At 41.6% G+C, this 22,720-nt stretch overlaps 1 protein-coding gene across 2 annotated transcripts in view; it reads left to right on the top strand.

Moving 5' to 3' along the window:
• Nucleotides 1–53: 53 nt before the first annotated feature.
• Nucleotides 54–22,720, top strand: part of ARL3 (ARF like GTPase 3) — a 36,346-nt gene continuing 13,679 nt past the window's right edge. For both annotated transcript variants that reach the window (XR_005069108.1, XM_037064035.1), the window contains exons 1-4: nt 54–145; nt 7,238–7,381; nt 12,586–12,702; nt 22,624–22,674. Coding sequence is in view for 1 of the 2 variants with exons in the window: in XM_037064035.1 (XP_036919930.1) it covers nt 143–145; nt 7,238–7,381; nt 12,586–12,702; nt 22,624–22,674 (315 nt within the window). In the remaining variant the exon portion in view is untranslated. The remainder of the gene's footprint in view (nt 146–7,237; nt 7,382–12,585; nt 12,703–22,623; nt 22,675–22,720) is intronic.

The raw sequence follows: 22,720 nt of genomic DNA on the forward strand, positions 1-22,720 counted from the left end.
ACAGCGGAGCTGGACCCCGCCCTGTTCTGTTCTGCAGCTTCGCTGCTCCGCTGTGCGTGCGAGGGACGTCGGGGGCGGTGCCTCAGTTAGTTGCCCCTGGTAACGGGGGGTGCAGGAGGAGGAGGAGGGACTCTGCGGGAGGATGGTGAGTGTGGGGGCCTGGGCCCCTCCTGAACCGGTCAGTCACCCCCAGCCTCGTCCCCAAGCCAGGGCGGGGAACTGCGCTTAAAGCTAAGGAGGGAATGGGATGATGCTTAGACTGCTGTCTGGGTCCTGGATTGGTTTCAGGGGGCAGCCGGAGCCCCAAGGGTGTGGGCCTAGGAGGGAGACCTGGGCCTGGGGAGGAAGGCGGAGCTTGCAAGGGGTGCGAAGCTAGGGAAAGGGGCTGGAAGGGTGCGTGGATGTCCCGGGTGGGAGCCGGGGCTCCATCATTACTCAGGGGATTGGGAGGAGGGCGAATCCAAGAAGCAGTGAAGAGCAGTCTTCGCACGCAGGCTTAGATATTTACTGGGAGTCGGCCTCGCTACTAGAAAGTGGGGTTCCCCGGGGCCTTTCCATAAACGGGGATCAGGGCCATTGCTACTGCGTTTGAGGTCGCCCTAGCGGTACCGTGGGACAAGGTAGCCTAGCGCTGAACTGCCTAGGGATGTGCGGGCGTCTGTGGGGAGGGTTTTAAGTCCCAGGACACAAAAGTGCCTCTTGGAAGATAACGCCTGGTGGATTTTACACCGCCTTCTGTGTGCGTGGCGGGCAGGCTTCTGTAGTCCTTATTTATTTGCTGAGGACTCTGCAAGGTCTATTTGTACCTGATGACCAATCTTCAATACTTAATCCATGTTGCTGGAAAAATTTTAGTCCATGTTGCAGGCAGATTTGCTGCCGGGTTCCTGGTATTTCCTTCAGAACCTGTTGCAACCTTCTTTTTCGTACGACCACACCAGGACCAAAAGGTCTTAATCTCAGCTTGGGGGCCTCCAAACTATAAATAATGGGAAATTAAAACTGGAGAGTGGGCATCCATTTGAGGCAGTCTTTTTCTCTGTCAGATCTAATGAAATCTTTCCAAAACTGTACATTATGATGTGTGACAGATTTGACCATTGACACTCTGTTCCTTGTTGATTTCTGTGAAGTTAATTGGAGGGTGTTAAAATGAAGTGGAGTAGTTTTAGAGCAAGCAAAGAAAAATTGATTGTGAAACATTTAGAAAAGGTTGATTAGTTTAGCAACCGTAAAAAGCCGGCACTCGAATTTAGTTACTTCCCTACCCCAACCCCAGTCCCTTTTTGACTTTTAGAAATGTTATACCACTTTTATTGATCTAGAAGAAAAAGCTAGATGTCCACAAAGGAAAAAATATGTATCTTTGGTCAGATTATCCAATGAGTACATTTTGATAGGAAAAAAATCAATCGATTTTACATTGTCAGATTGTTAAAAAAGTAGAATTATTTGAAGTTGCCAATCGTATTTCCTGCTCGCTACATTGCAGTTTTATTAACCACAGGCTAAACAGATTTTTACATGTTTTCTTTTTATTAATTGCTTATACATGACCTGTCCATTTAAAGACTAAGTTTTTCTCAACAAATGAATATAAAGATAAATATTTACCCCCCCAAAATGACTAGAATTGAAACAAAAAAGGCATGCCACACCAATAGAGAATGAGATGTCATCATAAGTGAGAATGCATGAGAGTAACATAACTTTTCCCATTTTGTTTATCAGTTAAATGGACTGTGTAATTTCATGATTGTTTCATTTATAATTACAGGCCACAATAAAGTAACCACTATTCATGTTTCCAGGTGCAAATTGATACTGTATGCAACAAATTGACAGTGTATGCAACACTTATATACAACTATTCAGTGATCAAGACAGATTTTGTTTTCATTTTTTCCTAAAATGAACAATAAGAAATTAGGACAGATTATTCTAGATTCTTTATATGATTTCCAAAATACTGTTTTTTTCTATCTCTAAAAAAGTATGAGCTATTCTTAGAACTGAAAGTGGAACGTGGAATTTAAAAAGTCAGTGGTGTGAGTAAGTATGTTACATCTCAAATCCCATAGGCCCCACGGTAACTGAACAACTGAACAGTAAGTCCCAGGTTGTTGATTTTTGGTTGTTTTGTTTTTTAACCTTCAGCTATGACGAATACAAACTTTTTTTTTTAATTTGGAGGTTACTGCAACCAAAACCCATTGGGGTTTCTCTGAACATCTAAGGTCAGCTATTTTACCCCTGCTTTATGATTCTAAATCCTTGGTGAGATACTAAAATGGCAGTAATTCTAGAGCATAATTAATTATTGTTATTTGATAGGTGATTCCTTCATTCAGGAATTAATTACAGACTGCTTTCAACAGATATGAGCCTAGTGGTAGTTATCAAGCATATTCAACATTTGAAGATTCCCAAGATTATATTTTATGGTCAGAAATGGTCAGTGAAAAGTAAAAAAAAATATATAAACAAACACAGCTGATTTGAGTGCCTACTGTGTGCCATGCTTTACACACAGTATCTCATTAATCTTCGTAACATTTTTCTCGAGATATAAGTATTGCTCCCATTTTCTAGATCTAACTGTGACTGGCATTACACATACAGGGAAGTTGAATACAAATCTATAAAACTCGAAAACCCGTAATGTTCTTTTCATTAGGACTCTGGTGAAGTGGGGACCCACAGTCTTTTTGAGGAGATGCCCTTATTTTGTTCCTCAAGAAACATGGTATTTATCTAGTAGAGAGATGAGGAGAAAGAAGGCAAAGTTTGGGTGAAGTTCTCCCTGTCGAGGCTATAGGAATTCCTGGCAATTAATAAGGTCTTACTGGGTGGTACCAACTTTTTTTATTATTATTATTTTGAAGGGGTAAAAATAAATTGAAGTCAGTTCCATAAGCTAGTTATGGGGAGTGCATGTACTTGACACTTGTATTGTATTTGACTTACTAATTGAATATTTAAATTTTAGCCGCTCCTCACAGCCACTATTTTTTTTAATCCTCATCTGAGGACATTTTTTTTTATTGCTTTTAGAGAGAGAGGAAGGGGGAGAAAGAACATCGATGCAAGAGACAAGCATCGATTGGTTGCCTCCTGGAGCACCCAGACCAGGGGTCAAACCCTCAACCTAGGTATGTGCCCTGACCAGGGATCAAACCCGTGACCCTTTGGTCACAGGAGGATGCTCTAACCAGCTAAGCCACACCAGCCAGGGCCACATATATTTTCCATATACCAACACATTCCTCTTTTCCTTCTACCACACCAGTTTCTTTGAATGACCTAGTGTGCATCATTTTAGGTCAGTGAGCCATGCCTTTGCCAATAGTTGAGTTTAAGCTGATTGTGAGGCAGGCAAAATGTCAATAGTGAGTAGCACATCTATTCGTGATTTGCCTGTAATAGAGTTTGTTCAAACATTTTGTGGCTGAGTCAGACCACTTTTGTCTACCAGGGTGCATATAACTGGTATATGTGCATAGCGGTTACACAATCTACAGTTAACTAAAGTTCTTGTTTCTTAAATTGCCTTTATTTAATGTCATAGGAGTACAGATCCTACATAGAGACCAGGTCTGTTTTGCTCACTCTTGTACTCGGGCACATCATGGGATATTTAATGAATGAATGAATAAATATTTTGACCAAAAATACACCTTAAAAATCCATTCCATTGTATTCATAACTGTAAAACTTAGCCCCATAATAAAATTAATTTCTAATGTTTGCCTTCCTTCATTTGACATTGAAAATAAAGTATGAACATACATGGATAGATGCCTAGAATAGACTTACCCTGCTCTTTCCTCTAGCCTGTTAAATCGGCTTACTTTGTACCTTTCAGGCAGAACCCTGATATCTATAAATATTCCTCCTCCCTATTTAGCAAACGCTGGTAATCCTGTGATCCCCTATCCTGAGTAGTTGGGTTAATATGATGCCGTATTGTATTTGAATTTGCCTTGCCTAGACCATGCTTGAGATGCCATTTATCATTTCACTGGAAGAAGATATTAGCTGAACTTAACATTTCCCTGTAATTTCACTTCAAGGTGAAACATGTGAAGTCATTGTTTCCCAATGAGGAAAATTACCCATTAGAAATGTAGAAGTCTTGTCTTTTATACCATTAGGTCAATAAAGTTTAGCTATAATTAGAATGGTTTCTTTCTTTTTTTTTATGTTTAAAAAGCTTTTTAATTTTCTTTTTTTGTTGGGGTTGTTCAAGTACAGTTGTCTCCATTATTCACCCCAGCACGCCCCTCCCCACCCGACCCATCCCCGCCCCCCACCCTCGAACCCACCCTAGAATGGTTTCTTTCTCATCTGTGTTTTGTTTCTCTCCTTTTAAGATGAATAGAAATTATATTTTTTCTTTTATTTTTTATTTTTATTTATTGATTTGAGAGAGAGAAAGGAAGGCGGAGAGCGAAAGAGAGAAACGTCCATGTGTTGTTGCACTTATTTATGCATTTGGCAGTCGATTGCTGTGTGTGCCCTGACCAGGGATCGAACCCGCAGCTTTAGACTATCCGGATGACACTCTAAGCAATGGAGCTACCCGCCAGGACTTTACCTTTTTCTTTAAATTATTCAATGTCAAGTGTGTGCAAAGTCTCAGCCTGCAGAATGCCGTACTTCTATTTACTAATTTCTTTAAGGAAGAAATACATGAGGAAAAACAAAAACATTCATTTTGAACCTTGAAAATATTTTATAGAAAATTAACCTTCCGCCCTGACTGATGTGGCTGTGGTTGAGCACTGGCCTGGGAATCAATGGGTTGCAGGTTCAATTCCCGGTCAGGGCTTGTGCCTGGGTTGTGGACCAGGTCCCCAGTCTCCGGTAGGGGGCACATGACAGGCAACCACACATTGGTGTTTTTCTCCCTCTCTTTCTCCCTCCCTTCCCCCCTGTCTAAAATAAATAAGTAAAATATTTTAAAAAGAAAAGAAAAAAAAGAAAGCAAACCTTCTCTCATGGTTTCTATACTAGTAGATAATACATGAGAAGAACTGTACCAGTACTTTGTTTAATGTACTAACGGGATAAATTCCAGTTGTTTTAGAGTTTTATTGGAAAGGTAATGAGGACATCTAACCAGGAACTCAGGAGTAGCACAGTGTGTTTTCCCTGTTCTTAGCCTTTTTATATCACCAGCCCTCTGAGGATCTCAGACTTCTAATTTTAACTGTTCTGAAAGGTGGTATTATAAATGAGTGATTGCAATGTAGCTAACAGAAGCCAGGGAGCTTTCTCATAAATATAGTTTCAAAAAGGAATGGTGTCAAAGTATTCAAGGCCAGAAAGGATGAAAATGAAAGAAATGTCATACCTTTAAAGTAAAAAAAGGACCTATCTATTTTTGTTTGTTAGTTTCAGGTCTGTTCAGCATCTCTTCCCCACATCTTTTGGTATACAATTTGTGTTTCTGTTTTGAACCCAAACCTTCCATTTTAGTTCTGGAAAAACTTGAGGCATATAGAGGTTAATGTGGTTCTTAGCAAGTCAGTGCAAATACAGTACCGGAAATGGTAAACAAAGCGTCTCTGAGGAGAAAGGAATTCTTAGTAATTGTACATATTTGCATATCATTGTCCAAAGACTCAGTTGTTGAGAATTGTTTCACAGAATTATTATTTGGCTTTAGTGAACAGACTAGTTTAAAATATTGCCTGGTACAATGCAGATAAAAAATAAAACCATTTTATATAATTCTAAGACTCAGTTTGAAGGAATTTCTGCTTGAGCTGGGATATTAGATTGAATGCTATGTAAAATATGGGATTCTTTGATTCATGTTGTAACCATGCCTCATTAGAACAAATTGTCAGCTACAGGACAAAACAAGTACCTCTCTTATAAGATTTTTTTATAAGATCTTTCTTATGTTCTTAGATAAAAAGCAACATGGTTTGTTTCCACCCATAAAAATTAATCATAATAAAAAAAGAAACAAATATTAGGTCACTAGTCAAAAATATCAGGATTGAATTTGGGTTTTTCTTCATTAGTGACTTTTAAATTCTCTAACTTCTCTGTTTCATCAAATTCTTCATCCGAAAAACAGATCACCCCCGCCGTGCGCCTGTACTCTAAGGGGCTAGTGAAAGTCAGATGATGGTAGAGTGTTTTGGATGATGAAGTCTCTTTTCTTTTCAAAATTTTATTTATTGATTCTTTTATTTTTATTTATTTATTTATTTATATTTATATTTAGAGCAAGGGGAAGGGAGAAGAAAGAGGAAACATCAATATGTGGTTGCCTCTTGCACGCCCCCTACTGGGGACCTGGCCTGCAACCCAGGCATAGGTGTTGCAGGCCAGGTGTTTCTCTGCTCACTAACTCCCAGCTCACAGCTCTGCCTGCCTCTGATCTGCTCACCTTCCACGAGCTTCCAGGCATGTGCCCTGATTGAGAATCAAACTTGTGACCCTCTGGTTCATAGGCTGGCGCTCGATCCACTGAGCCACACCAGCCAGGGCTATTTATTGATTCTTTTAGAGAGAGAGAAAAAGAGAAACACCTATTTGTTGTTCTACTTATTTATGCATATCCTGGTTGATTCTTGTATGTGCCCTGACCAGAGATTGAACCCACAACCTTGGTGTATCAGGATGATGCTCTAACCAACTGAGCTGAGCTACCTGGTCAGGGCAGAATGACAGTTTTAAACTTGAACAGAACCCAGATACAATTTCATACAACTTTTTTGTGTTTCTTTGTATAGCACCTTTGCATCTTACATTTACTTGAATGGATACTGTTATCTAGTATCTATCTAACAAGTACCAGGCATGTGGGAAACAGAAGGTATAGTCTTTACCCGCCAGAAATTTCATACTAGTAGAGGAGGAAAAAACAAAAGACAATTTCCTATAGCCGGATATGATGAGTACTGTAGTCTAAGTTTATAAGAAGGGCTTTGAACATGAATTAGGTAGTAGCTCATACTCCCAGGGGATCTGGGGTGACCACTAAGCTGGATTAATAGGAGGAGCAAGAATAAGCCATGCTATTTATTAAGTTGCTGAATTTGCTAATCTACTTCTGCCAAAACTTAGAAGGGGGAAGCAACTGAAATAAATGGCGTTAAAATAGAAAATAATAACAACTGTGCTCTTCACAACCAGAATTTTTTCAAGAAGAGACTCTGATGTTCAATAATAATCAACGTTAGTGCCCCACAAGTAATCTTTCTTATGGTTGTTCAAGGGCTTACTCTCAATTCTGCGTAAATTGAAAAGTGCACCAGACCAGGAGGTGAGACTCCTTCTCCTGGGCTTGGACAATGCTGGCAAGACGACCCTTCTGAAGCAGCTTGCCTCTGAAGACATCAGCCACATCACACCGACACAGGTGAGCCCTGCCTCGGCCCCAGATGCTTGTGGACACGTGGAAATGACAAGAGCAACGCGAAAGACAAAGTGGGAAATGTGGTTTTGTCCACGTCTGAGTTTCGTTACTGAGAAAAGGCTATACTGTTTAAAAGCAATCTTAAGATTCATTAAACATTTCAAGAGATTCCAATCATAGGAGATACTTCGAATAGTCAAGTACTTGTAGACAGAAAGTAGAATAACAGAATAATGGTTACCAGAGGCAGTGGGGGGGGGTAGTTATCACTTAATGGGCTCAGAGTGTCAGTCTTGTAAGATAGAAAAAGTTCTGGAGAGGATGGCGGGAATGGCCGCACAACAGAGTGAATGTGCTTAATACCACTGAACTGCATGGTTAAAATGGTACATTGTACTTTATGTATATTTTATAATTTTAAAAATAAATAATTCAAATAAATATGTATGAATACATATGTCAAGACAATCAATTCCCTCCCATCTAAGTGATTGCTTTTTTTTTAATTTTTTAATTGATTGATTGATTTTAGAGAGAAACATTGATATGTTGTTCCACTCATTTTTACATTCATCGGTTGATTCTTATATGCGCCTGAAGCCGGGATCCCAGCCACGCCATTGGTGTGTGGGGACAATGCTCTAACCAACTGAGCTACCCCACCAGGGCCTAAGTGATTCCTTTTTAAAAATAGCTTTATCACCCTGAATGATGCAACTCAGTGGGTTGGGCATTGTCCTACAAAGTGTAGGGTCGCTGGTTTGATTCCCGTCAGGGCACATGCCTGTGTTGAGGGCCACATTCCCCCAGTTGGGACATGTGTGAGAGGCAGCTGATTGATTTTTCTCTCTTTCTTTTTCTCCCTCCGTTCCCCTCTCTCTAAGAATAATTAAATAAAATATTTTTAAAAAATAGCTTTATCTTCTCTGATTATGAAATTATTTCATGTAGAAAACACAGAGAAAGTATAAAGGAGAAAACCAAAGAGTACTGTGAGAAAAGCCACTGTTAATATTTTAGTATGCATTTTTCAGATTTAATAAATATAAATATATATCAATTTTTAAAATAAAAAACCAATGACCTATATTTTTAATCCAGCTTCATCAATGCCCCTCTTTCCAAGGCTAATCAGGAAGGCACCAGGGTGAGGCAGTGGTGGTGCTTGCTGTCTGGAAGTTGAATGACGGGCCCTGGTGGGAAGAACTCTAGTCCGCTCCTCACACCTCCTTTCCTGGAGGAAATTCTGAGAAAGCTGGACCTTCGGCCAAGCCTTTGGGTTTCCTAAGGAGGGAGAGCCCTGTTGGGCTTAGTCACTTTAAAGTGTTTGACCATTGGAGGTTTTAGCAAACCCCTGGTTACTTAGCATTTTCTGTCACCACGGTGTGATAAGAGCTTGGTGTCCAGTTTGAATGGCTGTGCTGGTGTGTGTACTGCGCGGCCTGCAGAAAAGTGAGCAATTGTACAGCTTCTGAACGAATATAATGTATTGCCTAAGGAGGAGCATATTACAGTAGTCTAGCCTAGAAGGGTTGAAACTCATATTAGTGTGTGAGGATTTCTGCCAGAAAAAGAAGGGCTACATTTGGGGGGGGGGGCCGTGTTGATTTGTGCATCTTAAGAACACCACTTAAAATAGGACTTCCATGCTGCAAACATGGAAGTGAACTCCAAGTTATGGACCTAGAGTTCCAATTCTAGCTTTCTAGCTTTGTTTGATGTGTTGTAGGTGATTCTTGTTACACAGGGTAGAGCAGAAGTAGGTTTACAGTTGTTCTTATGGACAGTGGTATAAGAATAAACTGTTCTGTGTGCTCACAACTTAAACCTACTTTTGTCCCACCCAGTATTATGTCAAGACTTCACATTTATTTTTTAAAAACAAACTTGTAGTGTTTTTGTTTGTATATTAGAAGAAGTAATAGATGCTCATTATAGTAAATTTAGAAAGCATTAAAAAGTAAAATTGAGAAACTGAAAGTCACCTATAGTGTCCATTCATACATAACCACTATTAACATTTAGTTATANGCACCAGGGTGAGGCAGTGGTGGTGCTTGCTGTCTGGAAGTTGAATGACGGGCCCTGGTGGGAAGAACTCTAGTCCGCTCCTCACACCTCCTTTCCTGGAGGAAATTCTGAGAAAGCTGGACCTTCGGCCAAGCCTTTGGGTTTCCTAAGGAGGGAGAGCCCTGTTGGGCTTAGTCACTTTAAAGTGTTTGACCATTGGAGGTTTTAGCAAACCCCTGGTTACTTAGCATTTTCTGTCACCACGGTGTGATAAGAGCTTGGTGTCCAGTTTGAATGGCTGTGCTGGTGTGTGTACTGCGCGGCCTGCAGAAAAGTGAGCAATTGTACAGCTTCTGAACGAATATAATGTATTGCCTAAGGAGGAGCATATTACAGTAGTCTAGCCTAGAAGGGTTGAAACTCATATTAGTGTGTGAGGATTTCTGCCAGAAAAAGAAGGGCTACATTTGGGGGGGGGGCCGTGTTGATTTGTGCATCTTAAGAACACCACTTAAAATAGGACTTCCATGCTGCAAACATGGAAGTGAACTCCAAGTTATGGACCCAGAGTTCCAATTCTAGCTTTCTAGCTTTGTTTGATGTGTTGTAGGTGATTCTTGTTACACAGGGTAGAGCAGAAGTAAGTTTACAGTTGTTCTTATGGACAGTGGTATAAGAATAAACTGTTCTGTGTGCTCACAACTGTAACCTACTTTTGCCCCACCCAGTATTATGTCAAGACTTCACATTTATTTTTTAAAAACAAACTTGTAGTGTTTTTGTTTGTATATTAGAAGAAGTAATAGATGCTCATTATAGTAAATTTAGAAAGCATTAAAAAGTAAAATTGAGAAACTGAAAGTCACCTATATTGTCCATTCATACATAACCACTATTAACATTTAGTTATATACCCATTCAGTTTTTTTCTATGCATATATATGATGGGCATATTTAAAATAAATTTAAAAGGCTTATGGAAAATATGCTGTTTACATTGAACATCTTTACATGTTATAAATACTAATGCAATACATCTCTCTAAATGTTTATATCTACTCATTATTTTCTTAGAGTATTTCTCAATAGATTGGCTCTGATGACTTAGTAGAACTTTAAGGCAGTTGGTACATATGGTTGAATTCCAGATTTACTCTTATCTATTGCCTGCTTATTTCAGAAGGATTTGATGTTACCATTTTTTTTTAATATTTTATTTATTTATTTATTTATCTTTAGAGGGGAAGGAGAGAGGGAGAGAAACATCAATGTATGGTTGCCTTTCATGTGTCCCCTGCTGGAGGCTCACCTGCAGGGAACCAGCCTGCAACCCAGGCATATACCCTGACTGGGAATTGAACCGCGATCCTCTGGTTTGCAGGCCTGTGCTCAATCCACTGAGCTACACCAGCCAGGGCTGATGTTACCATTTTTGACATTTACTATTGTAGTTATGTATAGAGTTTTTAAGTTCACAAAAGTGGTTCTGTCAACGAGTCAGAATGAAGTACCCTTTTACAAGAAGCCTGAGTCACTTCCCTTTACAACTCCCAGACTTCTCATTTACTTAGTTGTTGGCGCTTTAGAGGAGTTGCAGTCAGCATCATCCGCAGCTGCTCTCCAGGGACTTTGTTCATCCTCAGGAAGGATTGGGTGGCAGTGTTCCCGTACCCCTGCCCTGCCCCTTGCCTGTCCGTGCTGGGCAGCAGGGTTGGCGAGCCGTAGGAGGAAGTCGCACTTGCGGAGGCAACCCCGACGCAATTGCCTCCGGTTACTCTGGGGAAATGCGCTTCTGTGGGAGTACATTGCACGCTGTGGGTGTTTTAAATCCTGGTTTCACTCTATCATTTTTTCGAGAAGATTTTTTTAATTCTTGCTCATGAAATGCCTGCTCTCAGAACCCCAGAATTCTTTTTTTTTAAGATTTTATTTACTTATCTTTAGAGGGGAAGGGAAGGAGAGAGGGAGAGAAATAACAATGTATGGTTGCCTCTCGTACATCCCCCGCTGGGAACTGGCCCGAAACCCAGGCATGTGCCCTGACTGGGAATCGAACCACAATCCTTTTATTCGCAAGCCTGCGTTCAGTCCACTGAACCACACCAGCGAGGGCAAGGAACCCCAGAATTCTTGTTAGTTTGTTTCTCTGCTCACTAACTCCCAGCTCACAGCTCTGCCTGCCTCTGATCTGCTCACCTTCCACAAGCGTCCACCTTGAGTGACGGTCCTGAAAATGAATACTTTCTTTTCAGCTTCATCAGAGATACTTACTAAAGAACAGCTTCCAACAGCTGCTTGTTTATTTGTTTTCATCACTGCCTGTAATTGAGGGCTCCACTTCAGAGTATGAACTTGTTCCAGCAGGCCCTACCTTTCCCACTGGGCCCCTAATCCAGTCATTCACCAGCCTCCCTCACAGTGTCCTGAAATCAGCACCTTCCTTTTCCTGAGTAATCCACATGAGGACATTTCTGTATTAATTTTGAACCACTCCTAAAGAATCCAGTCTTCCAGATTGTAGCTTTGCCTTTGTTCTGTTCTGTTGAGGTTTCAGATCCAGCTTTGGGTTTTTTTGTGGTTGTTTTTTAATATTTTTATTTATTTATTTTTAGAGAGAGGGGAAGGGAAGGAGAAACAGTGGGAGAGAAACATCAGTGTGTGGTTGCCTCTCATGTGCCCCCTACTGGGGACCTGGCCTGCAACCCAGGCATGTGCCCTGACTGGGAATCAAACCAGCGACCCTTTGCTTCACAGGCCCGTGCTGAATCCACTGAGCTACACCAGCCAGGGCCCAGCGTTGAGTTTTTGTCAGTTATATGTAGTGTCCTGTTAAATTTTACCATCCTGAGGACTCATCAGGGGTATGGTCTGTGTTATCAGACCTATTCTCATACCAAGTTGTCCCCAGCAGGCGTGTGTGTGTGTCTGTATACTGGTTGTGTGTGTCTGTATACTGGTTATGGAGAGCACATCATGGTAGCCATGATGTTATAACCCTGACTCCACCACCTGAATGAAATGCGCATGTGTAAACACGGCTCTGTCTTCCCTGTCAGAGCAGACTGCGGTATTTCCAGTGTCACATCTGGCAGAACACCTCAGAACTCGTCAATAACACAGCTGCCAAATAGAACTTCCTCAAAATTGTGATCCCGAAGCTTAGTAAAACTTGGTGTTTTTGCCTTTCTCTATTGCAGGGTTTTAACATCAAAAGTGTGCAATCACAAGGTTTTAAACTGAACGTATGGGATATTGGCGGGCAGAGGAAAATCAGACCATACTGGAGGAATTATTTTGAAAACACTGATATTCTTGTAAGTACTCCTTTTGATGCGTTAATTCATAGTCTTTTCCGCCATGTTAGGAACAGTAACACCGTAGTGCTGTTTCTTGTCAATAATTTCATCGCCATAACATTAGTCGCCATGAATGTAGGGCTAGCAGAAGGCTCCAGACTGTGAGGGAGAAACATCCTCGTAAAACTTGTATAATGTTTTGCTGTTGCTCAGTAACAATGCTGTGCCCATACCCACCATGGCAAATGAAGTATTTATTGATTACCATGGTGATTTGAACAGCAGAAGGGAAGTCAGAAGACTGTGCCACTAACTGTCATCCCAAGGATTTTAACACATCAGGTGTACCCCAGCCTGGGCAGTGAAGATAGTGAGACTCCTGGAAACAACGGTGTGTAAGGAACGCTCGAAAGACCTGATGCTCGATGTCCTTCCTGGAAAAGAAAACACTTGCGATTGTCTTCAGTTGCTTTAAGAACTGCTCTAAGTCAGAGAGATTAGCTTCATTATACATATTTCTAAAGGAGTGGACAAGGAGCAGTTTGGCGAGTATTAGGTGGTAGAGATGAACGCAGAATAAGGAAGAAGCTTCCTATAATTGTAACTGTCCAGAATTAGAAGTTGCTGCCCACGCACTGGGGACTCCCTGGCTGAGATGGCCCTTGCTCAGGCAGACGCTGGAATGTTAGCTCCCAGCTCCCATTCTCTAGGACTGCTGTTTCAGAATTCTTAGGTTCCACTGTCCGACTACATGCTTCCGCCCATACCGTAGCCTCTCAGTCCTTGCTCCTCCAGTGATCTCGTCACTCACCCTGTCTTAGTCCCTCACTCTCCTGCTCACACCCTAACACTAGGGGGTCTCAGGAACTTGGATAGGAAAAATTGCATTATTATTTTCACCAACTTTGAACTGAAAGTTTGAATTTATTTAAGTTGTGACATAGACAGTAAACTGCACTGTCAGCCACACCTGTGTCTTCCTTGCCTGCAGGAATCATCCTGCATCTCAAATAACTTCATTCTGCTGCTGCTTCCTGCATGTCTCTTCCCTCTGCATCATTCCTCTCAGCAGGCCCACATCCTATAGTTTCTCTTGTTTAAAAAACACAAATTGTCCCAACTCTGTACTCTTCTCTAGATGTCATCCCATTCTTCGGCCTCTCTTCACAACGAAGCTCCTTATGAGAGTTTTCTGTCCTCTCCGTCTTCACTCCCTCTCCTCCCAGTCACGCAGAACCCTCCACTCTGGCTCACGAGGAATTCCACGTTGCTAAGTTGCATGTTCAGTGCTTAGTGCTCATCTTGCTTGACCTGTCAGCACATTTAACAAGGTTGGGATGCTGCCCTTGAAGCACTGTCTTTCCTCGGCTTCAAGGATACCATTGTCTCGGTTTTCCTCCCATCTCGCTGGCTCCTCCTCCTCCATCTCCCCTGCTGTGGTTTTCCGTGCCTCCTAACTTCCACAGGTTGGCTGCAGTGCCCTCACGGTTCAGGCCTGTGCTTTTCTTCCCCACGTCGCTGTTTAGGTGACCACCTCCGGTTCCAGGTGTTAGTCACCTCCTACATGGTGGTAAATCCCAAAATGTTAGCTCCAGCCCGGAAGTTCCAGTGGGAGCAAGTCTCATATGGCCAGTTAACTATTTGACATCTTCAATTCAGAGGCTGTTTAATCCCTTCACCCCTCAACATGTCCAAAACCAAATTTGTGTCTTCGTCCACCCCCGCCCGAAACCGCTCCCCCTACGGTCTTCTCCGTGAATGACAGATCTGGAGTCTTCCTTGCCTCCTCTTCCTCCCCTTCCCTTCATGGGATCCACTAGTCAAGCCTGTCAATCCCACCTTCAGAATATTGCCAGCAGCTGACTTCTTCCCATCCTCACTGCTCCTGGGCACTGATCATTGCAGCAGCACCCTGACTGGTCTCCTTCCTGTCGCCTCACCCCTGGAAGACGCTTCTCAACTCTGTAGCTCTCATGACCCTGTTAAGGTATATGCTTCCCATCTCAGAGTAAAGGCTTTCCAGAGGCCTCCAAGGCCCCCTACCTTCTGGCTTTTCTTACCTGTCTGACTCATCTTCCCCTTTCGAAGTCAGTGCCAGCCACACTGGCGTCCTGGGTGAGTCCTCAGAACACTAGCAGGCCCCCACCTGGGGGCCTTTGTCATAGCTCTTTCCACGCTAGAATTCTTTTTCCTTAGACATCCTCGTGCTTATTCAAACTTTACCTCCCTCAAGTTTTTGCTCATGTGTCACCTTACCAGGAGACCTTCTCTGATTACTGTATTTAAAATTGTGATCCTCTGGCACTACCATTTGTCTCTACTCTTTTTCTTCCTCTACCAGATTTATTAGCACCTGTCATCTCAAACATATGTTTATTTATCGCCTTCTCCCCCACTGGAATGTGAGTTCAGTGAAGACAGGAACTTTGCTTTGCTCTAAAGTGCTGAGAAAAGCACTGAATAGATGAAATGGATGATTGTTATAGATGATTCTGATGTGGAGTTCTATAACTTTTAAATTCCCTTCCAACTTTGAGGTTCTATGATTGTACATCATTGTGGCCAAGTCTAGGGACTGTTAATTCCTTCCATAAAATGAGTAGAGCAGCCCTGGCTGGTGTGGCTCAGCGGACTGAGTGCTGGCCTGCGAACCGAAAGGTTGCCTGTTGGATTCCCAGTCAGGGACAACCACTCAGTGTTTCTCTCCCTCTCTTTCTCCTTCCTCTCTCTCTGAAAATAGGTAAATAAAATCTTTAAAATCATAAAAACAAATTCCATTTAAAAAAATGAGTAGAGCAGCCCTGGCTGTTGTGGCTCAGTGGATTCAGCTCTGGCCTGCAACCCAAAAGGTCACCAGTTCATTTCCCTGTCAGGGCACATGCCTGGGTTGTGGGCCAGGCCCCCAGCTGGGGGCATGTGAGAGGCAACCAAGTGAAGTCTCTCTCACATATTGATGTTTCTCTCCCTCTCTTCCTCTCTTCCTGTCTCTCTAAAAATAAATAAATAAAATCTAAAAACAAAACAACAGTAAAATGGATAGAGCATCTCCATCACAGCTGGGGTTGTGAGCAGTGAACTCACCCACTCACCATGGCCCTTAAATGAAGACTAGCACCAGAGTGTGGAGGGTGCTAGTGGCCATCGCATTCGAGGTCCGTGACGGGCGCCCCATGGGCTCATCACGTTCCTGGCTCTCGGTGAAGCTACGTTCCATCTGGTGCCAGATTAAAGATGGAAGAAAAAGATGAGACACGTGATTCTATCCACTTATCCATCTAGCCAGTGATTCTTCTAAAACGTATTTATACCTTCTAGGAGAACAGAAAAGAAAAAAATATGTCCCTTTAAGATAGGAAGAAAATTCTGTAATCTCAAATGATTTGTCGCTTCTTGAAATAGAATTCTTTAATTTTAGAAGTTTTCAAAGTTACGTAAAGGTCAAGAAAATAGGATAATGGAAGCCTAGCTACCTACCCGTCGTCACCAGCTTCCTTAATTTCAGTTTTGGCGATCTTTTGTTTCATCTCCACTACCACCACTTTTTTTAAAGTAGTATTTTAAGCAAATCCATACCAAATCAAATCAATATGTTTATGCCTTATACAGTGCTGTTGCCAGTTACATCTCAGCAATATTGGGAAAGGAGCTTTAGATTCTCTTTTGCTTTCTGAGTCAAGAGGCGAGAAAAAGCAGGTGGTTGAGAGAAATAACAGTTCTATCTGTTCACCCAGCAGATTAAAGTGCTTGGAAAGAAATATTCAGCCCTGGCTGGTGTGGCTAAGTGGATTGAGCACTGGCCTACGAACCAAAAGGTCACTGGTTTGATTCCCAGTCGGGGCCCGTGCCTGGGTTGTAGGCCAGGTCTCCAGTGGGAGCAAGTGAAAGGCAACCACACACTGAGGTTCCTCTCCCTCTCTTTCTCCTTCCCTTCTCTCTCTGAAAATAAATAAACAAAATCTTTTTTTTATATTTTATTTTGTTATTTTTTTTAGAGAGGAAGGGAAGGAGAGAAGGAGAGAAATATCAATGTATGGTTGCCTCTCGTGAGTCCCCTGCTGGAAACTGGCCTGCAACCCAGGCATGTGCCCTGACTGGGAATCGAACCGTGATTGTGTGGTTCACAGGCCTGCGCTCAATCCACTGAGTTACACCAGCCAGGGCACAAAATCTTTTTTTTAAATACTCAAATAAGAGCAGTTTATAAGGACGTGAATGACTCCAAGGCTCCGTAAGGAGGTCTCAGAAACTCTCTGGTCTGCAGGTCATGGTAATTTCAGATCATAAACTCCAACACCTTCAGGGTAGACTGCACGGCTGTTGTAATTCGGCCCTGGACGCCACTCTCCTGTGTAGAGTGCCCAGGAACTGGCGAGCAATCCAGCAAAAATCCCTAGAACAACCCCACAGGAGTTTCTACCAGCTACGTTACGCTGCCTGGTACCAGATACCATTTTGGATTCAGTGTCAACAGTCCATGACTTTCCAGTGTGGTTTGAGGTTGAGCAAATCTTGGAGCAGCAGAGCCCCGGGGGTTAGATTCCAAGGCCTGGTAACTCTAGGCCGGTTTGCCAGTTTTGTAACACCTTGGAGTGCCAGGAGTTGATGGGTCATACTAGTCTGTTTGTGTAATAGCTTCCCATCGGTGGAGATGGTTCTCCGCCACTTCCACAGCAGTCCTAAGGCTCGCCACACGCAGCTGCCAGTTATCTCTGTATGTAATCAATCCTCTTGCGGAGCGGCGGTCCAGCCTGCCTTCTGTTACTCTATAGCTTGTAAGCCAGTAATGGTTTTTATATTTTCAGATGGTTGAAAACAATCAAAAGAATAAGATTTCATCACACAAAAGTGAAATGAAATTCAGATGTCAGTGTCCATAAATAAAGTTCTGTTGTAAAAAGCCCCAGCCACTTGTTTGTATACAGGGTGGGCAAAGTAGGTTTACAGTTGTAACACAAATAAATAATGCAGCGATTAGTAATAATACAAGTACAAACTCTGTGTTTTGCACACTCACAACTGTAAATCTACTTTTGCTCATCTTAGTTTTTTTTAATAGTAGCTTGCTTTTTTGTTAATTTTTTAATTTTTCTTATTTATTTTGTCCACCCTGTATTTTGTGGTTGTTTTCACATTATGATAACAAAGTTTCAATGGTTGTGAAAGAGCTTGTGTGGGCCACAAAGCCAAAAATATTTACTACCTGACCCCTTATAGGAGAAGATTTCTGTAGAGCATTAAATGGTTCTCTTGGAGTCTGAAAGAGTCAGGGCAGCTCGTAAAAGTGCCAAAGCTATTCCCAGGGAAGATGACACGGAGAGGACCTGAGGGAAGTGATGAAGAACTAAAACCTGGGGTGTGGAGGAAAGGAGGGGACAGGGTGTCTTCCATCTTTTAGGCCGGGAAATAACAGCCTTTTGATAGATAAAAATACCTCATTTTTTGCAAGGTATATTCATATGATTGCTAAGCCCCATTTACATTATTATTACCAGCTTTGTGTTTAAATGCAACACAATTTAAACAAAGTAACTTCGTCATTATTCCCACACCCAAAGTGGGAGATACCAGGTGAGGTCTCAAACAGCTGTTCCCTGTAGCCTTTCCTTAGTGTCCCTCACACTTGAGCAGCCAGACTACTGGGCACGCATAATTGAAAACCACACATTACCCAGCAACCTCATGTATTAGTTTCAACCTCCTTTTAGACTTTCGCTCAACATTTGTTTTAAAAAGCCACTCATTTTAGTGTCATCTCTTGTCTCCGCCTGTCCCTCTGGTGGAGACATACATGGGAGCGATCAAGTGGCCAAAAGGTGGCAGCAGGAGGGCGGAGGACCCGCAGCCAGAGAAACAAAGAGCCCTCCCTCCCTCCCTCCCTCGCCGCACAGTCACCGGGTAATCCCGAGCGAGCGCTGAACTCGCATCAGAAAAAAACCCTTTTCTCTAGGTCTTCTTCCCACAACCGAATAACGATTTCAAAGCAATTGCCAAGGAGGACATGGATTGGCTCTGCTTAAAGCATCATTCCCAGTGCCATGGATAACTTTATTTTAGAACAGGTTTATGAAACTTGATCGTTGAAGGCCCATAAGGTTTTAAGGTCAGTCAGAAGCACTATAGATATTTCACTTTATCTCATACTTTCTGACTCTTTTTATTGGTTATTCATTTATGAATCTTGATTTTCAAAGGTCCGTAATGTTTTGAGATCAGTCAGAAGCGCTGTAAATGTTTCATTTCATCTGATGTTTTATTTTTTATTGATTATTTATTTAGTTCTGCATTTAAAAATTGATTAGATTAACAGCTATATTATTTTTTTTAAAAAGACGAGGCTATCCTTATCTTTATCTGAAGAATTTATAAAGATAAATAAATAAGAATTTATCTTTATCTATCCTTATCTTTATGACCAGAATTAAACAGATACCAGGCGGCATGGGTGGGGTAGGAAGCCACCCAGACAACTTTACGTCACTGCAGAACAGCAAATTGGTGTGTCAGCAGACAACCTGGTGCTTATGGCTCTTTCATTGGGCCCCGGATCCATGGGGCAGTTGTTTCATAGGCTTCTTCTTGGAATTATTGTGTAGTAATTGTCCAATTTTATAAAAATTATGCTAAATGATAGGAAGAATATAGTTTAGGAAAACCTTCCTTTTGAATATTTTAATGGAAGCATTCCTGTGAAATTTTATGTCCAAGCAGTAATTAGCAAGTAATTTGGCAAGTAATTGCAAATAAAAGTTAAAATTTTCTTCTCATTGATCTTCAGCCACTGAATTCTCTGGTATCATCTCTTGTCATTAAAACGCTTCCCGTTCCTCATTGTCCTCCCCCAACTGCTTTCATCACATCAAACATCGATTTCTTAACTGTGTGTCTGTGTTTTCAGCCTTGTCTCAGCCTCTTCTTTTCTACCCTAAACTAGTTACTCATAGCCTTTGCTCACAAGCACATTTTTTCCTGCTTTGTAATTCCTTTCTTACCCAGGGACTGCATGCAACCTCTGGGAAACCCTCTGAGCCCAAAACACCCTCCCAGTGATCACCTGACCCTCTTCCCTCGCTCACATTTTGAACTGTTGCCTGTCTGCAAATAATCCTAATCCACTGTGGAGGCTCAGATAATTCTCATTGGGTCTTTTAAATTGAGGTGCACGCTCCCATTACATTTCTTCTTTCTGTGTCTGTGTTTACACCATTTCTCCTACTTGAAAAATGTGAGCCTCACTGGTGCAAAACAGTGTGGAATTTTGGGTGTCTGTGCTGTGCGGAGCCCATTAATGCATTTACTGACACTGGGTCCAGAGTAATATTAACAACAATAATAATAAGGCTGCAGCCCTGGCTGGCGTAGCTCAGTGGATTGAGCGCGGGCCTGTGAACCAGACAATCGCGGTTCGATTCCCAGCCAGGGCACATGCCTGGGTTGCAGGCCGGTTCCTTGCAGGCTAACTACCAGCAGGGGACGCACAAAAGGCAACCATACATTGATGTTTCTCTCCCTCTCTCCTTCCCCTCTAAAGATAGATAGATAGATAGATAAATAAATAAATAAATAAATAAAAATAATAAGGCTGCAAAAGAGAAAATACGTAGACCAAACACACCCATTCTTCTTCCTTTATGATTCTCCATGGAAGAAACACAGGTAGAAACAGGATGTTCTTCAGAGGAAAGGCTGAGCTTGGTTCCTGGTATATTTAGCACTAGTGATTGATTCTAAATGAGAGTGCATTAAGCAAGGGAACTTTAATCGTTTTCTTTCAAAGGAAAACAAGTTTTCGAGTAGCACAGAATTTGACCTCCATATGGAAATGTCTGTGTGCATTATAGTATATAAGTTCATGTCACTTAAGGCATGTAAAAGTGAAAGTTGATTGCTTTTTGTTGTTTTTAAATGAATATAGCAGGTCCTCAAATAATGTCATTTTGTTCACATTGTTTGATTGTAACATCGGTGAGATGCTGTAGGAACTTAACTCATGTCAATTAGCCTGTGGTAAAACTGGTTTTGTTATTTGTAGTTTCGCTTAAAGTTGCAGAATCTATCAATAATGGGGACTCATTGTATGCTCTTTAAAATGGCATTTTCAGGCCCTGGCCAGGTAGCTCAGTTGGTTAGAGCATCATCCCAATACACCAAGGTTGCAGGTTTGATCCCCAGTCAGGGCACACACAAGAATCAACCCATGAGCAAGAACAAGTATAAAGGACACATGGACAATAACAAGCGGGGGTGGAAATGGGAGGGAGGTGGGGAGGGCTGTGGGGGTGGGCTGGGATGGGGGTAAAAGACAGAACATTGTACTTGAATAACAATTAAAAAATTTTTAAGTCAAAAAAATAAATAAAAATAAACTTAAACTAATACCAAAAAAAAAGAATCAACCCATGAATGCATAGATAAGCAGAACAACAAATCAATGTGTGTATGTGTGTCCCTTTCTCTTTCTCTCTAAAATCAATAAAATTTTAATAAATAAATAAAAGAGTGTTTTCATTGTACCGTTAATTTAATAACAGTTCAAAATTTTTTTAAGGAAGTTAGAAAACTTGACAATTTTTAAGATTAGCAACTGGGAAAACATTTAATATATTTAATTTTTAAAAATACTACAAAATTATATCTGATTTTCTTTGTAAAATTTCATATGAAGAATTAACAGAGGACTTTCATAAGAGATTAAAATTATGTTTTGGGGTTCTGTAACTATAGGCGACTTTCTTTTTTGGTCTTCCCATATTTTCTTTATTGTTATAGGATGTTGTTTGTGCAACAAATAAAATTCAGTGAGCCCTGGCCCCATAGCTCTATTGGTTAGAGCATCGTCTCAAAATGCCAAGTTGCAGGTTCTATCCCAGGTCAGGGCAGATACAGGAAGCAACCAATGAATATATAAATAAGTGGAGCAACAAATTGATGTTTGTCTCTCTCTCCCTCTCTCTTATCTAAAATCAATAAAAAAAATTTTAATTCAGTAATGGGAGGGAAAGCTTCAGACTTATAATTTACAGTGTATCTCAAGACTTCTCTTACTCTGGTGAAGACCATGCATGCCGTAGCTGTTTCTGTACTTGCTCCTAACCTCCGAGCAGCCTGTGAGGGTAGGAAGGGATAGAGATCGCTGGGGCTCCTGCCTCAGCACATGAAGTCAGCATATCGTTAATACTGCAAATGACATTTTTGGAGTAATGATGTCCAAAGACTAGGATCTGTAGATGTCTCAAAGCACCTTCCATTCCAGACATCTTGGGATGCAGTACTAACAGTGTTTAAGAGCAACTCTGGCCCTGGCTGCTGTGGTTCGTGGACTGAGCGCCGGCCTGCCAACAAAAAGGTCGCAGGTTCAATTCCCAGTCCGGGCACATGCCTGGGTTTCGGGCCAGTATTTCTCCCCCTCTTTTTATTCCTCCCTTCCACTCTCTCTAAAAATAAATAAACAAAATCTTAAAAAAAAAAAAAAAGAGCGGCTTTGGAGTTTACTGTGAGGTGCACTTGAGTTTGAATCCCAGTTTTGTCAAGTCCCTGATGTCACTGGAGCAAGTTATTTAACTTCTTTGAGTTTATGTGTATTTATGTGTAACATGGGAAAATAATGAAGTTGTCTCACAGAGTTGTAACCAGGATTAATATGGTAAATCTTGCAAGAATGTTTAGTGAATGCCCGTAAATGAAGCTATTTTCATCCTGCTTGACTCTATTGACTGTTTACTTTGGAGCTTTGCTGGAGGTATTTTGGGGCACCTCCCATTTAATTGGTTAATTAATTAATTTGGTTATTTTGCGTACAGTTGAGGTAAGAGTCCCCAGCTCAATGTCTGTGTGCTGTGCACATGCGGAATTGGCTGACAGGAGCATCTGCTCCCTCCACAGAAGGTGCCGTGTCTCTCACATAGCTGCTCACTGAAGTAACCTCCTTCTCCTGCATTGCAGATTTATGTCATTGACAGCGCAGACAGGAAAAGATTTGAAGAGACGGGCCAGGTAAATGATTCTTCTATTGAGCTATTTCACAAATAACTGGGTATTC

This window comes from Sturnira hondurensis, unplaced genomic scaffold (assembly GCF_014824575.4).
Source record: "Sturnira hondurensis isolate 20B ecotype Veracruz unplaced genomic scaffold, ASM1482457v3 Scaffold0014854, whole genome shotgun sequence".
NCBI classification, from domain to species: Eukaryota; Metazoa; Chordata; class Mammalia; order Chiroptera; family Phyllostomidae; genus Sturnira; species Sturnira hondurensis.